This window comes from Amphiura filiformis, chromosome 3, assembly GCF_039555335.1.
Source record: "Amphiura filiformis chromosome 3, Afil_fr2py, whole genome shotgun sequence".
Classification (NCBI taxonomy): domain Eukaryota; kingdom Metazoa; phylum Echinodermata; class Ophiuroidea; order Amphilepidida; family Amphiuridae; genus Amphiura; species Amphiura filiformis.
Window position 1 is genome coordinate 1,446,669 of NC_092630.1, and position 16,229 is coordinate 1,462,897.

The following is a 16,229-nucleotide window of genomic DNA, read 5'->3' on the forward strand; positions in this document are numbered from 1 at the left end:
TTCTTTATTGTACCAGCTTTATTTTATTTCACAAAGACATCTAAGCATGGCACTAAAATATAGCACTAGATCATGATTAGGACACTACACTTGGATACTACTCACAATTCTCTGGCTTCTTACAGCATCAAGTGCATCTCATTTATATTGTATAAACATCGTTATTTTTAAGAAAATTGAATTTGAATGTATTTCAGTTCTATTGATGTGGTGCAGTTGGTGAGGTCAAAGCAGTTATTTCCATTGTTTGCCAATGCTCTACTAGGATCCACAACATGCTCATCTATCAGGGGCACAGTTCTTTAACCCCAATACATTTATACATTCATTGAATGAACTTTGAAAATTTGGGTACCAATACTCATACTCTGCAACTTGAGGTCAAATTTTGCACTATAATTGTTTAATTGAGATTATTGAACTATGCCATTGGGATGAGGCCATCGTGGTTCATAGTTTGCCAAGGCTCAATGTTTGCCAAGGTTCAATTTTGAAGTTGCACCCAAAGGAATGAGCATGGACCAAAAGTATTAATGAATATATACACTACTCAAAAGAATTTAAGGATTTATTAACTTGTCATTTTTCACAAACAGCAATAACATTGAAAATCAAATGAATGTCATTATTCAGTAATGATGACACTGAAAAATACTTGGTCAGCACCATGAGATCAGGAAGTATGCACATCAGGATTGTATTTGTTTTTTTGTAAGTACATGTGACCTTCAGACAAAAAGTCGGAAAAATCACAAAAACAATTTGAAATTTCATCTGTTGGTTGCAGCCTTTGTCATGCCATTGTCTATTAGAGGAAGAGTTTGTAATTCAATGTTAACGATGTTAATGCTGTTCAGAAACAAATTAATGAGATGATACTCGTGCTGTAACAAGCCACTCTTCTCCCCACAAAGCACATGGGAAATATACCATACAATTTGGGATTACAATGTGCTGGATTTATGAAATCCAATTTAACAAAGTCAAGTACTGTACAAAAACATGATTTGGGTATCATTCGTTAGCTGCTCTACTAGTACAACACAGACATAGTTTCTGTGCGCAAGCATTATCATCATTTTACAAAAAGAAATTAATTTTCAAGTATAAAAAACATCTTGAAATCAGAAATGATTAGATTATATTATAACAAAATAAAATTAAGTTTGATGATACTAAAGCAAGTATAAAATGGTGGAAAGATGACATTTAAATAATTATCTTATGTTATCGTGCAGTTTATCAGTGTCTTTATAATTAGCAACAATTTTACAACCACTGGAAAATATCCAACCTAGCACCAACCCATTGCATTTTGTAATGCGACTGATGAATTTGAATGCTAGTAAATTCATAATTGTAATAAACTTGCATTTGGGCACCTTTTGGTCTGAAAGCTTAGTAATGCTCTACATAATAATTTTAGCACTACAAGAATTATCATAATCTATGTTTATCAAATCTCAAAAATACCAATTACAGTAGTCCTACTTGGCCAATTATTTGGAATTTGGAAAACGACCACATTTTAGCGATTCACTAAATTATGCTAACATAGCAGTACCCTGATGTCCAAGTTAAAATGACAAAACATGTGAAACATACACTTTAGTTTCTGTTGCTTATTCAAAAATTGAAAAATTACAACAGAGATGCAATGAAAAATTGATTAAATAATACAAAAAAAGTACCCTTAAACTTCAAACAAGGTGGTATAGTTTAACATTTTAAAGCTTAATGGTAGCGAAGCAAAGCATTATTACTGTAAAATTTTGCATCAAATAAGGCAGACAATGAACGAAATGGAAGCATAATATTTATTGAAATTAAATTGCTCAAGAAATAGTCACCAACATCCAAAATAAATTGGTAAAAACTAAATGACATGAAGCATTGGGCTATTCCATTTAAAATCCACATGCCTACTGTGATAAAGTTTGAAAATATCTTCAACAGGGGGAGTATGCATTTCAAATGGAATGAACACAGGCAGTTCCATATGAATATCATACACCCGCTGTAAAAGATTCAACCTGAATCTTCCACACAGAGTGTGTGAGTTTCAAAAAACAATGGTTCATGTGCGAATTCCACTTGAAATTCATACTCCCCATGTGAAAGATATTTCCAAAATCTTCCACAGGGGGAATGTGGACTTAAAATAGAATAGCCCTTTGTAAACAAGGTGGTATCAATAATAAACTTATTTCATAATAGTACTTATGGTCTAGGAGGTTCAATATATCACTAGAACTACACATCACATCATATGACGGTCACAGGTAAAGAGTAAAATCTGCATACATAGATGGTGCAAATGTTGGTATAACTACATGGCTCTATATACAAGACATAACACTGGTATCAATATACTGCTTAAAACTATTTTACAAATCTTTACACAGGAGATGGCACAATTAACATGATTTTTTCTAATTTTTTGGAAAAGTGTGGCCATAATTTTTGTATTTACTAGAAGCTTGGATATTCTTCAAGTGGTAAAATGGTGAAAAATTGAAATTTTCACTCAACTTCAAAAGGAATCTGAGTTTAAGCCAAAAACAAATCACCATGTTACATAATGTTATTATTATCAATTAAATGTGACAAGGTATATTTCATTTACATATCGGATAGGCGGGGGGTTCATGTGGGAAAAAAGGGTTATGATCAAGGACAAGTTGGAAGATTATTGCACACAATAGGTTTTAGGTATAGATGTGATGGTTAGGGGAATTATTTCAAAGATTTATTCTAGTATAGGTTGATTACTGAACCCCTCCTGCTTGATTAAACTTAAGGGTCACAAGAGAGATGGTAGGAGCAAAGATGACATATTTTCCCAAAATTATTAAGGTTTTCGACATTCTGACACACGTTAAAGAAAATATTATTTCATTGTTTGCCTAGCAGATTCAGGCTTCCACAAGGTTTCAGTTTTTGATCCTGGACTGCCTATATCAACATTATAGTAGTCTAAAAACACAAAATATTTGTTTATTTTTGTGAATATATTTCACAAATCAATTCATTTTTGCTACTAATATATAAAAAGTTATAAAACAAAACATCCAAGCTACTAGCAAAAATTGACTTCCAATCCACAATACACAGACTTTGATCTGTAATTTATAATCATAGTTAATATCATCACCACAGTTATAGTGCAATATATACAAACATTTCAGCTTCAAAATGGACCAGCCAATGGCTATATTCCATCCAATTACACAGAATAGTAATATAGAATAATGGATACACATACAGTGGTCGTAATTAAGGCAAGCATAATGCAATCACTCACTCAATCAAATCTTTACAAATTACAAAGCATTACAAAATACAAGAACATTATTTCTTCATTCAGTAGGACTTCCCGGTACAAAGAATGTTTTGTTTGTTTTTTCAAAAAGGATGATTTATCAATTCACTGGTATAATAAAAAAATGGCACCATTTATTGGTCTATTCCAGTTGAAACCCATACACCCTCTGTGTAAGACATGGCTATAATCTCCCACACAGGGAGTGTAGATTTCAAATGGAGTCACCCATTCAGGTAGCCCCATTTGAAATTCACACTCCGTGTGTAGGAAATTAAGGTCATATCTTCCATAGGGGGTATATGGATTTCAACTGGAATAGACCATTGGGGCTACATATTGATTTACACCGAAAGTTGGCTTCAGTATTCAAACATGTTTGTGGTATTTAAGACATTCTAGGTTGCTTTTGGCCACAAGATATATTCCTCAGAAATCAAATAATACTGCTTTTAAATTTCTTATTTGTTGCAATGATAGCCATTGCAGTAAATTGCAATCAATGCAATATACACAGGATTGAAATTCAAGGCAGATTTTAACTGAAAAATTGGGTATTCCAGTTGAAATACATATAAGCCATAATTTAAATCACCCACACAGGGGGTGTAGATTTCAAAAGGAGTTGCCCATTCAGGTAACCCCATTTGAAATTCACACTCCCTCTGTGGAAGATTAAGGTCATGTCTTCCACAGGGGGTGTATGGATTTCAACTGCAATGTCCCATTGCTAGTGCAGTTACTGCTGGTAGTCAATTCCCAGCTGGAATGAAATTATTTATATAATATTAAGTATCACCAACTTTTTTGATCGGTGCTACAGGGTGTTTTTCCAACTGATTGAATACCAATTTTACATTTTAATCACAATTATACATTGCTCATTCAGTCAGTAAGTGTATAAAAATACAAACATTTTTTTGGACAAGATTAATAAATAATTGGCAGGAGAGTTACAGCAGTGATGGAACTTCTAAAATTTATCACAACTGGTCTTTATGCCTTCTCATTTAGATCACTTAGAGAATTTACATTATCTTAAGTTCTGTTGAAATACTCTTATCAAAACTGTGCTTCAATTTAAAATAATTCCATTTTCAAGAGTTAACCAACTTTCAATTTGCAATCGATTGAAATTGCCATGAACATTCCACCAGTGAAATTTTGTTTCATTTCCATTTTATACCATTTCAATTTATTTTTATCATTCCATATTACCTAATATTTGCCTGTCCTACAGACATGAACTTTAACCTTTCAATCAAACTTTCCAATAAGTTTGTATAAATAACATATTACAATAATATTCTTGTAGTTCTTTTATACAATTAAAACATTTCATATAATTCTTATTCTTTTGTATTGCATATTTGACAAGCAAATAAAGAAAGAAGCCCTTCCAAGAAGAAGACATAATAGTACAGACAACAACAATAGTTCTGTTTCAACCTTTGTTTTAAATACATACCCCGCAAGAATCATCTTCCATGTTCGTTTACATCAAGTACTTACACATATATGGAAAATATGCAAAACTTTATACTTTTCACTTGTTACTATGTCCATCATGATGTAACTTACTTAAACAAAAATGAGGTTGCCAAATATTGTCAAAGACATAAGTAGAAAACCCATGTATGAAAATAATCAAAGCCACAAGTGCTGTATTATTTGTTAAGACTGTGATATTGACTGCTCAGTGCCAGAGTGGGTAAGCGCAATAGCTGCCATGTGTAGATGATACAATATACTGTGTGTAAATTGTCAAATGTTCACAGGGCAGCTATTGTACTTGAACACTGGCACTGAGCAGTCAATATATATCTTCCTGGCATGACCTATACAAGTTTGCAACCACAGAGAGACTGCAATATTATATTGGTCATGCTAGGTAGGTATGTATCCTTGGGTTACTGTAAGAAACATATGGCTAGCTTGAAAACCAATGCTGGTATCCAAGGGACATAAGCAGCATAGCCAGAGGAAGGAAGGGGCAACACAGAGGGGGCAACAGCCCACTGCGGGATGCTGGTTGCCATTATTAAACTTTTAGGAATGTTTTGCCCAGTTTGTTATCAAAATTGTTCCCCTTCAAAAGTCACCTCCCCCACTTTGAAGAAACCTTGGCTATGTTAGGGGGACGTGGCTCATAGTCTTGAAAAGCATATGACTTTCAAGCCAGAGACCCTTCTTTATAGGGTCTATGTTCAAGTTCTATCCCCATATCCGCTTGTCCTACAGTAAATACAGTCTTACTAGTATATATTAAAGTACAGTGCACATATCCTTTGATTAGTAAATGGGTCTATTTTTAAGTTCAAGTTACGCGTATCTAAATGCACTATTTCTAAGCCAAAGCTGAGAAAAGTGAAATACGTCAAAATGTCTTTGTTTTATATTATACACCCAAAATGACTTGATAGTCACCAAGGATCCATGGCAACCATAACATAATTAGAGTTTTTATAAATGAACACACACACACATAATTTGGTCTACCCTACAAAACTTTGGCTTAAAAGTTTTTGTTTTCATAAAACAAACAAAAAAATATACAAATTAACAAAAATAACCAAAATTGTATTTTCATCATAAAATATATGTACAGGATGACACATGGAACATTCACAAGTACTTTATCATAATTTTTGGATCACACAAACAATAATTCATGATATTTTTTTGACTATTTACAGTAAATTCACATATCTCTCTATCTTCTTTCTTCATCATACCGATGTCTCGTTGCTGTCTCCTCCACTGAAAAGAAACAAACACAAAACAAGGTGGTTAATTTTAGATGACCTATTTTCATTTACTGTATTAAGGTGGTACTACACCCCCTGATAGATTTTGTGACTAATTTTGCATTTTTCTCAAAATATAACTACAAACTGGTAACAAAAGTTAGGGCCAAGGAATCCAATTACTTCACTGAAATTTCAGTGACTCAAGACAAGTGGTTCATTATATATGTTAAGAAATGAGGTACATTCTAACCGTACCTCTTTTCTCATCATAAATAACGCATCGCTTGTCTTGAGTCACTGAAATTCCAGTGTAGTAACTGGATTCCTTGCCCCTATAATATACATAACTTTTGTTACCAGTGTGTTATTATGTTTTGAGAAAAATGCAAAAATAGTCACATATTTATCTTCACTTTAATCACCAATCAGAAAGTAGCTTTGCAAATAATTCACCCCATTTTTTTTGCGTGGTGAAATTATTCTAACAATGTTGCTGATTGGTCCTATTGATAATGAAAACTTCTTTTTGGCCAATCGGCAGGTAGTTCTCATGGGGTTAACATCAGTTTACCTGAATTGTATTGAATTAAACATTAAAAAGGAATCAATAGTTCAGTTCTTACTCTGATTGGCCGTCTGTTGCCGTTGTGGTAACCGCTTTTAATTTATCTCGCGTTAACGACACAGATGAGGCTAGCTTGGATTGACTTCCACTCAGCGATGTTGTACCAATTCTAGTCAGACTACTAGTAGATCCATTGGACCCAGAGCCTGATGTTGATGACTTGGGCGTTTTCATGATGCCTTTCAGAGGGAGTACGTCCGGTCGACTTGACACTATGTTACGATTAGATCCTGTTGAAGAGAAAATGCAAAACGAGTTCAAAAGACTGATTCACTGCTATCACAGGTGAAACTACACATCCTTGAAGAGATGGTGCAAATTTGCTAAAACAGAAAATTAAAATCCTGGTATATCATGAACTACCGTACTGACGCGAGTATAGTCCCACCTTCGAGTAAAGTCCCACCCCCAAACTTTCGAAAAATTTCGGAAATTTAAAAAAAAAAAAAAACGGCTTTGGGTGTCCCGACCTAGACCTAAATGCTAGGATCATTCATGGTTGACCTAAAAAAAAAAAAAAAAAAATTTCAAGATGTTTTGTATTTTAATATGAAAATTGATAATTTGTATTCATGTCATACTCTATTAATGATTTCAAAATGCATTGAATTTGAATGCATTTTGAAATCATTAATAGAGTATGACATGAATACAAATTATCAATTTTCATATTAAAAATACAAAACATCTTGAAATTTTTTTTTTTTTTTTTTTTTTTAGGTCAACCATGAATGATCCTAACATTTAGGTCTAGGTCCTAGGACACTCAAAGCCGAAAAAATAAATAAATTTTTTTTTTTAAATTGAGTATAGTCCCACCCCCAATTTTGAAAAATATTCACCCAAAAACGGGGTGGGACTATACTCGCGTCAGTACGGTAATTGTCATATCACAGAAATAGTGCAATGATTCCCTGTACCACCATGTAAACATCTCAAAAAAGGTAACTAACCCCCCTAAAATAATGGCCATTATTCAAAAAGGGGATATTGTATTACAGATCTGTAAAATGCGTTGGAAGCAGAATTTATTTCTGTGCATTTTGACACCTCATTTGATACAATAGCCCAGAAAACAATAAAACACCGGTTAATTAAATGTAGCGAAGTCCAGATTTGAAAGTTGCACTTACATACACATTTTTACAATACAAAAACATTACACAGATTTCCTTCCATTACACTGAATGCAAAATCAATAGAATTTACTGCAACTTTCAAATCTTGATTTAAATGTACGCTGTGACATCAATATTTAGTCAATTGCTACAAATGAGATATCAAAATGTGCAGAAATAAATTCTGCTTCCAACACATTTTACAGATTTGTAATACAATCACCCGTTATTGAATAATGGTCATTATTTAAGGGGGGTTAGTTACTTTTTTTGAGATGTTTATATTGGCACCATCCCTTATGGGAATAAGTGGGGGTGTTGGGTCCTTGTCGACAGCACGCAGAAATGAAAAAAAATTGTATACAACCACAAAAATTCACAATTCTGAGCACTCCTACCTGTAACACTGCCAGCATTGCTGCCTCTTTCGCTACCTAGGTGACCATACAACTCTTTCTCTGGTGTATATAATTTAGTGTCGTAAATCTTCAACTCCGTTTTCGCAATGGGCGCGCTTCTCCTTGACTCAGTATCGCTAGGAGGAGCGGAGTATGCATCATCTGTCCAGCGGTGCTTTTTCAAGGAGCCATATGGGCTTTCTGGTTGAGGTGCTGGAGTGGAGAAAAGGGCAAGTAATTTAATACATGCATCTTGCACTCTATCAAAACACTTTCTATCATGCACAACCATGAAACTTAGCACCGTATTTCCTTGAATAGTCGCCCCCCTCAAATAAACGCCCCCACCGCTTTTTTCAACCAAGATGTTTTAAAAATGCTGATATTTCCATGCTATCTTGTGTAGTAAGCTTACCAAGTTGCTCACATGGTTGATAATAACAGCAATAATTGGCGAAAATCTTCATCGGAAACCCGTAAATGAACCAAAAGTCAGTGTTTCTAGTTCATAGTTTGTCATTTTAGAGTGACTTTTAAGCTTACCTAATAATTTTAACGGGAATTGTCGTGCTAAAAATGACCTCTAATAAACGCCCCCCCGTCTGGAAAATGCAACGCCCCCGGGAGCGTTTATTTAAGGAAATGCGGTATACAGAGATAGGTGATCTTTTCAACATTTTATCAAATTTGTTTGCAAACTGGACCAATTTTGTGAATTTTGAGCCAAAATTTGTCAAATTATACAAAAAATATTTGAAAAATGGTCAAATTTGTGTTTTATTTGGCCCAAATTCTGGAACTCAGAATAGAAATGGTCTAATTTTTGGGAAAAAAATATGTATAATTATGACTTAGCGGCACATCCCTACCCATAAAAACAAACCCCAAGAGTATCTGAAACTTACGTTTCTTTGGGGTGCTATGTAGGACTGTATCAGGCAGGTTGACTTTCTTGGGTGTGTCTTTCCACGTATCTCGTTCTTCATCTGATGAATGAGACGACGCTAACGACATACTCTCTCTATTCCGTTTCCGTACCGACACATCGCTGTCTGAATCGGATTCATTACCTACACAAGTAAACAAAACATTAACTCATTAGTTCGATATCATTACTGACCAAGCACACAAACCAAGGTGTGTATGAAGCTGCAGCAAACAAGTACACTAATTCAGAACATAGTGCATTGTGGGTAATATCCATACATCTAAAGTGTGATAAATAATCTGCTACTCATTGCAGGGAGTTCCTTTGATTTTTCTTGCCATTACAACATGTGGCTAATCTTCTACAGAGGGAGTATGAATTTCAAATGGAATTAGCACATTAACCAACTCTATTTGAAACTCACCCTCCCTCTGTGCAAGATTCAGGTTTCTCAGAGGGTGTATGAAAATCTGATGGAGCTGCCTAATGTATTCATTCCATTTGGAATTCATAATCCCTGTGTGGAAGGTATTTTCAACATCTTCCACAGGGGGAATGTGAATATTAAAATGAATAGCCAGTTCTAATCTAGTTCACTTAATACTTTGCTTGCTTTTATCAAGTATTGTTAAGATATCAAGATCAAACAATGTGAAAGACACAAGTAAAAAGCAGTTTTTAGAAAGTGCAAAGTTCACCGCTGTTGAAACACAGCGATTTGTGATCGATTTATCCACAGATAATGTTCCATATCTGTGATTTATCCCACCTCAATATTTCCCAAAATGCACTCTGTTCTGAATTATTGAAGTTTATTGAATTGAGCCATACACCTTGTTTCATACAGGACATAGAAACTGGGACAAAGTCAAAGGGTCAAGATAAAAAATTAAAGGGGGACTGTAAAAGCAGGAATTTCTGTGCATGACTTTGGTCTTTGTTGACTTTTTAAATCCAGTTTTCGGGCATGTTCAAAATTTCACACCATCTTGTCTATATGTGTAAAAAAATGGGTACAATTGCATAATCTAGTCCATCCACTGGGTTAGGCTTAGGATTAGGGGATTAGGATTAGGGTTAGGGTTTTAGGATTAGGGTTGGGGTGGACTATATCCTGCAATTACACCAAAAAGTGTATCATTTATAATCAAATGTATGCACACAAATTCCTCTTTTCTGTGTTACTTCATCTCCCTTCCATTACTCTAATATTACAACCTAGCCCTGGGACCACCAAGTCTACACTATGTTTGCCAGAACTATTTACTCAAACCAAAGAACTCCTCTATCAGGTTATATTACATTTCCATTTCTCCATGATCAAACAGTGCTGTTAGTCACTCTCAAATATAGTCTGGTCTAAATTAATGTTGCTAATAGTTGAAAGTCTGTCAAACATCTAGAAACAAGCTCAAACCTGAGCTGGATTGGGTATCACATAAAACCACATCTTCGGATTTCTTTGTGCAGACTGTGAGTAATATTTCCCTTTATTAACAATGTCCACGATTATTCTCTCACCTAAATACCTCGATACATCCAAATCTGAACACCATTTTTTTGGCTTCCTCTCTGCTGACAGACTTTCATAAGACTATTTACATTGAGTTCTCAGTCATCCGCCAGTAAACCGTGACCAAAATTAAACAATCTACTTATTAATTTGAATATGCATCTTGGCACATAAACACCGCAAAGTATCTTGAATTAAAATCTGTCATGGAAGAAGACACCAGATGTTTTATCATGCAATATCAGTTGAGAACTTATAATCTTCTTTGAATGCGAACAAAACTGATTAATAATGAAGAGCCAATTATTTTAACCAGTTTTTCTTCTTTTGCTTTTTCCATTTCTATCTGTCAAGGGCACCCAAAGAAGTCCCTCTTTTGTATCCCACTCATCTCTACCCCACTCCCAAACATGTAATTACAGGCAAACACATTCCCTCAATGGGCTATTTCAAATGGAGTCCCCCATTTAGGTAACTCCATTTAAAATGCACACTCCCATGTGGATGATTAAAGGGTTACTCCATATGAAATCAAGGAGGCGCCCACCTGACCCCCCTCAGATTTGCTTTATATTTTAGTCATATGTTGTACCTGTAAAAATATTAAAAACCTGCAAATTTGAGGTCTGTAGTTCTTACGGATTTTCTGTGGCAGCCATTTAAAGTTGGAGTAGGGGGGTCTAAATGTCGACCCAAAAGTGGCCCTTTATATAAATTTCATCTTTGGGAGTCTGTGCCTTCTTTATAAAAAGAAAGAGGTCTGAAACTTTGCATACACACTAACTGCATGCCCAATTGGTCAAAAATAAAAAATAAAAAATTCTGTAATGCGCGTTGTGTCACGGGGTCATTAAATATGCAAGAAAAAATGTAATGTTTTGTAAACTGGCAAGTTTAGCCCCCTAAATTCACATTTTTTGTCAGATTAATTATTTTTGTTGTCACCGATGCTATATATAGGATAAATACAATGCATACCCAAAAATTGGGGTCACAACTCATTTATATTTCGAACAGCGCCCTCACGCAGATGAAAATTATTGCAAAGTCAACATGTTCAGGCGGCCCAAAGTCGATGTGGTCCACCTTCAACATTTATAAAACATCACTTTTATATAACTACTAGTCTTAAATTACAACTTTGCTAAGTCCCAGTAATTGTATAGGTTGACTTCATATAAAATGACAAGCCCAAAGTTAACCATTTTCTTATGATTGCATGTAGTGCAAATGTGCTGAATTCAGAAGGCTTGAAAGTCAAATTTGCCCCAATATTGAAAATAAAATGGAAATAAAAGTAAATAGGGCCAATAACTATGCATCTAGTCATTTATTTTCAATATTGTGGCCATTTTGACTTTTAAACCTTCCGAATGCACATTTGCAGTACATGCAATCATAAGAAAATGGTCAACTTTGGGCTTGTCGCTTTATATGAAGTCAATCTATAAAATTAATGGGATTGAGCAAAGTTGTAATTTAAGACTAGTAGTCATATAAAAGTGATGTTTTATAAATTTTGAAGGTTGACCACATCAACTTTGGGCCCCCTGAAAATGGTGAATTTGCATTAATTTTCATCTTCGCGAGGGCGCTGTTGGAAATGTAAAATAAATGGTCACCTCAATGTCTTGGATATGCATTGTATTTGTCCTATATATCGCATCAGTGACAACAAAAAACAATTAATCTGACAAAAAATGTGAATTTAGGGGGGCTAAACTTGCCAGTTTACAAAACATTACATTTTTTTTTTCCATATTTAATGACCCCGTGTCCGGGCCCGTGACACAACGCGCAATTACAGACATTTTTTTTTACTTGTTGACAAATTGGGCATGCAATTAGTGTGTATACAAGGTTTCAGACCTCTCTCTCTTTTTATTAGGAAGGGACAGGCTCCCAAAGATGAAATATATTCAAAGGGCAACTTTGGGTCCAAATTTAGATCCCCTACTCCAACTTTAAATGGCTACCATAGAAAATCTGTATATATTGAAAACGAAATGGAAATAAAAGTAAATATGGCCAATAACTACTCATCTAATCATTTATTTTTAATATTGTGGCCAATTTGACTTTCAAGCCTTCCGATTCGCACATTTGCACTATATGCAATCATAAGAAAATGGTCAACTTTGGGCTTGTCATTTTATATGAAGTCAACCTATACAATTACTGGGACTTAGCAAAGTTGTAATTTAAGACTAGTAGTTATATAAAAGTGATATTTTATACATTTTGAAGGTGGACCACATCGACTTTGGGCCCCCTGAAAATGTTGAATTTGCAATTAATTTCATCTTCGTGAGGGCGCTGTTCGAAATGTAAATGAGTTGTGACCCCAATTTTTGGGTATGCATTGTTTTTATCCTATATATAGCATCGGTGACAACAAAAATAATTAATCTGACAAAAATGTGAATTTAGGGGGCTAAACTTGCCAGTTTACAAAACATTACATTTTTTCTTGCATATTTAATGACCCCGTGACACAACGCGCAATTACAGAATTTTTTAATTTTTTATTTTTTGACCAATTGGGCATGCAGTTAGTGTGTATGCAAAGTTTCAGACCTCTCTTTCTTTTTATAAAGAAGGCACAGACTCCCAAAGATGAAATTTATTTAAAGGGCAACTTTTGGGTCCAAATTTAGACCTCCCTACTCCAACTTTAAATGGCTGCCACAGAAAATCCAGAAGAGCTACAGACCTCAAATTTGCAGGTTTTAATATTTTTACAGGTACAACATATGACTAAAATATAAAGCAAATCTGAGGGGGTCAGGTGGGCGCCTCCTTGATTTCATATGGAGTGACCCTAAAGTCATGTTTTCCACATGGGGTATATGTAAACATCTACCAAAAAGTAAAATACCCCCTTTATTATGAGATAATAATTCAAAATCTATGCATCAAAATTTAAAATTTAAATAGCAAAAGGAAACCCAGTTTTGTTTTGCAAATTTTGATGCCTCATTTGTCTTAATAGCCCAAAATTTGTTGCCATGGTGACCCTTTGAATGAAAGAGACCCCCATTCAAAAGTTGCACCTAAACCCATTGAAAATGTTGTGTAAGTAGCTTTTTAGTGCAACTTTTGAAAATGCATCTTTTTCATTCAAGGAGTCACCATGGCTACAAACTTTGAGCTATCCAGACAAATGAGGTATCAAAATATGCAGAATTAACCTGAGTTTGTTTTTGTTATTTCAGTTTTTAAATTTGATGCATAAATTTGAGTTTATATCATAATAAAAGGGGTAATTACTTTTTGTTAGGCGTTTATTTTAACTTGAATAGCACAATTCAAATTTATAGTAGATAACCATGAAACACATTTCCAGGTTTTTCAAATATCCATTTTCATTAATTTTGCATAGAATTACTTCTTCCATACCAAAAAACCCCTATGATTATGTATTTCAATGATGATTAAATGTACACAAAATACAGCCCTTTTCCGTGAAATTTAGAATGATCATGGTTACCCGCTAGTATAGTTTTGTGTGGAGGAACAAGTTGGTCAAACAGCAAGATAATTGAAAGAAATGTGTGGGTATAAATAACAGTTACTGTACAATGGAAATAATGTATCAACAAATATCAAAGAATAATACCGTACTGACGCGAGTATACTCAGTATAGTCCCACCCGTTTTGGGTGAACATTTTCAATTTTTTTTTTTTTTTTGGTTTTGTAGTGTCCCTGGACCTAGACCTTTATGTCAACCATGAATGATCCTAGCATTTAGGTTTAGGTCCTGGGACACTCCAAAGCCGAAAAAATAAATAACTTAAAAAAAAAAAAAAAAATGTTCACCCAAAAATTTCTGAAATTTTTCGAAAATTTGGGGGGTGGGACTTTACTCGAAGGTGGGACTATACTCGCGTCAGTACGGTAATATAAAAGAAAAGTTATACACCAAATTATATTAACTGATACTGCTTACACGTCTAGATTTGAAATGTAAACGGAAAAAAGTTATACGTGGTGCAGGGTTCCCGTTAAGGTTTTAAAAAATGTGCGTCCGTAATGACGCAAGTTTGCTGACGAGGTTGCAAAAACTTGCGTCCAGACAGATTTTTGTGCGTCCATCTGAAATTCACGATTATGACGATACACACGTACCCTGGGTCTACACCTCATCAAATGCTGATTGTTTAAAAAAAATAAAAGTGCATTTTCGCCGTGATATTCCATCTCCATTCGCTATGATAATTTTTCTCATTTCTGTGTCAGTTTTGGTCGAAACGTGGTCAAAAACAGGTGCAAAAACATGAGCAATTTCTGTCGATCCGGAGCAATTCTAGTTCTTCATTTTTCTTCCGCATTTCTATTTTTAAATTAACGTGCTGTTGATGCTACAAAAACTAAAACACGCGCTGCCACAAATAATACAAAAAGGGTTATCATTTGGATTTTGTCTTTAAAATTGCTTTTATTCATCGTAACAATAATACTAATAAAGGAAACCTAGATTATTTATGAGAAAATAAACTTAAAATATTAAAAATTGAATATTGTCAGGTTGTGATAAATAATTATATAAACACCGCACGTTAGCAGCACGTGCTTGCTTGTAAACAAATCAATCGGGACTGATCAAACAGCTGTACAGCGATCGTTCGGAAAGCATGCAAATAAAACACATTTCCAGTTATCTACCCCTAGTGTTTTATCAAGTATACTACTAAAAATATCAAGGTTGTAATATATATCTTACTACCTGAAGTTGGAGCTCTATCCTGGGCGAGTCATTATTTTTGCACACAATTTTTCACATTTTCATTTTGGAAAGACTGTGCAAGCTCTCAAATTCACAGTAACCAAAATGCCACTAACATAACAAAATGCTATTTTCTTATTGAATTATTTGCGATCTTTATATTTTGCTTACTTCCCGATTCATAAAACTGGCACAAAATTTAAGACAGAAAATAACAGTTTGTACAATATTTAAAATGTCAGGAACTCTCACTCCAGTTTAGTTCTCTATGCAACCTGTCACAGGCACTTGAATATGTTGATCGGCAGGAGGCATATACTGAAGATTCAAATTGGATACTTGTACCACTTGAGATGTATATGAATCATGACTTGAGGCAGAGTTGGTCAGATCTTACACTGGGTTGCCAAAACACACAATATGTAGCCCAATTGGGTGAATTTTTGAGATTTTCCCAGCGACTTTTGACAGTTTCCCCGTCTTATAGAAACCAATGATTAAAAAATTTGGGTGACTTTTTGATATCGGCTCCTGTGACTTTTGTTTGTTTCCTATCCCATAGAAACCAATGGTTAAGAGAAAAATTGGGCGACTTTGTGATGATTTGACTCGCAATGTGGACTAAAAATGTTTGGCAACCCTGCTCTAGCTTACACCGCCATATAAGTGTAACAACATACAGGTCTGTACGATGTGAGCCATTGCGTGTCAAACACACAGTAACAGCATAATGAGGGTTTAAATTAGAATGGGTAAATATTACACACATGCTACAAGTTAACACCATGCTTCATTCATACCAAAAAATAAACAATATCAAAAAATATAATATGTATAAAAGAGTCAC

General features: G+C 34.5%; 1 protein-coding gene across 1 annotated transcript in view; it reads right to left on the minus strand.

Annotated features, from left to right (window-relative positions):
* Positions 1-4,350: 4,350 nt before the first annotated feature.
* LOC140147843 (cadherin EGF LAG seven-pass G-type receptor 2-like) overlaps positions 4,351-16,229 on the minus strand; it is a 138,270-nt gene continuing 126,391 nt past the window's right edge. The window contains 4 exon segments of the mRNA XM_072169599.1: positions 4,351-6,082; positions 6,696-6,927; positions 8,214-8,426; positions 9,119-9,283. Coding sequence (XP_072025700.1) covers positions 6,052-6,082; positions 6,696-6,927; positions 8,214-8,426; positions 9,119-9,283 — 641 coding nt within the window. The 3' untranslated portion in view covers positions 4,351-6,051.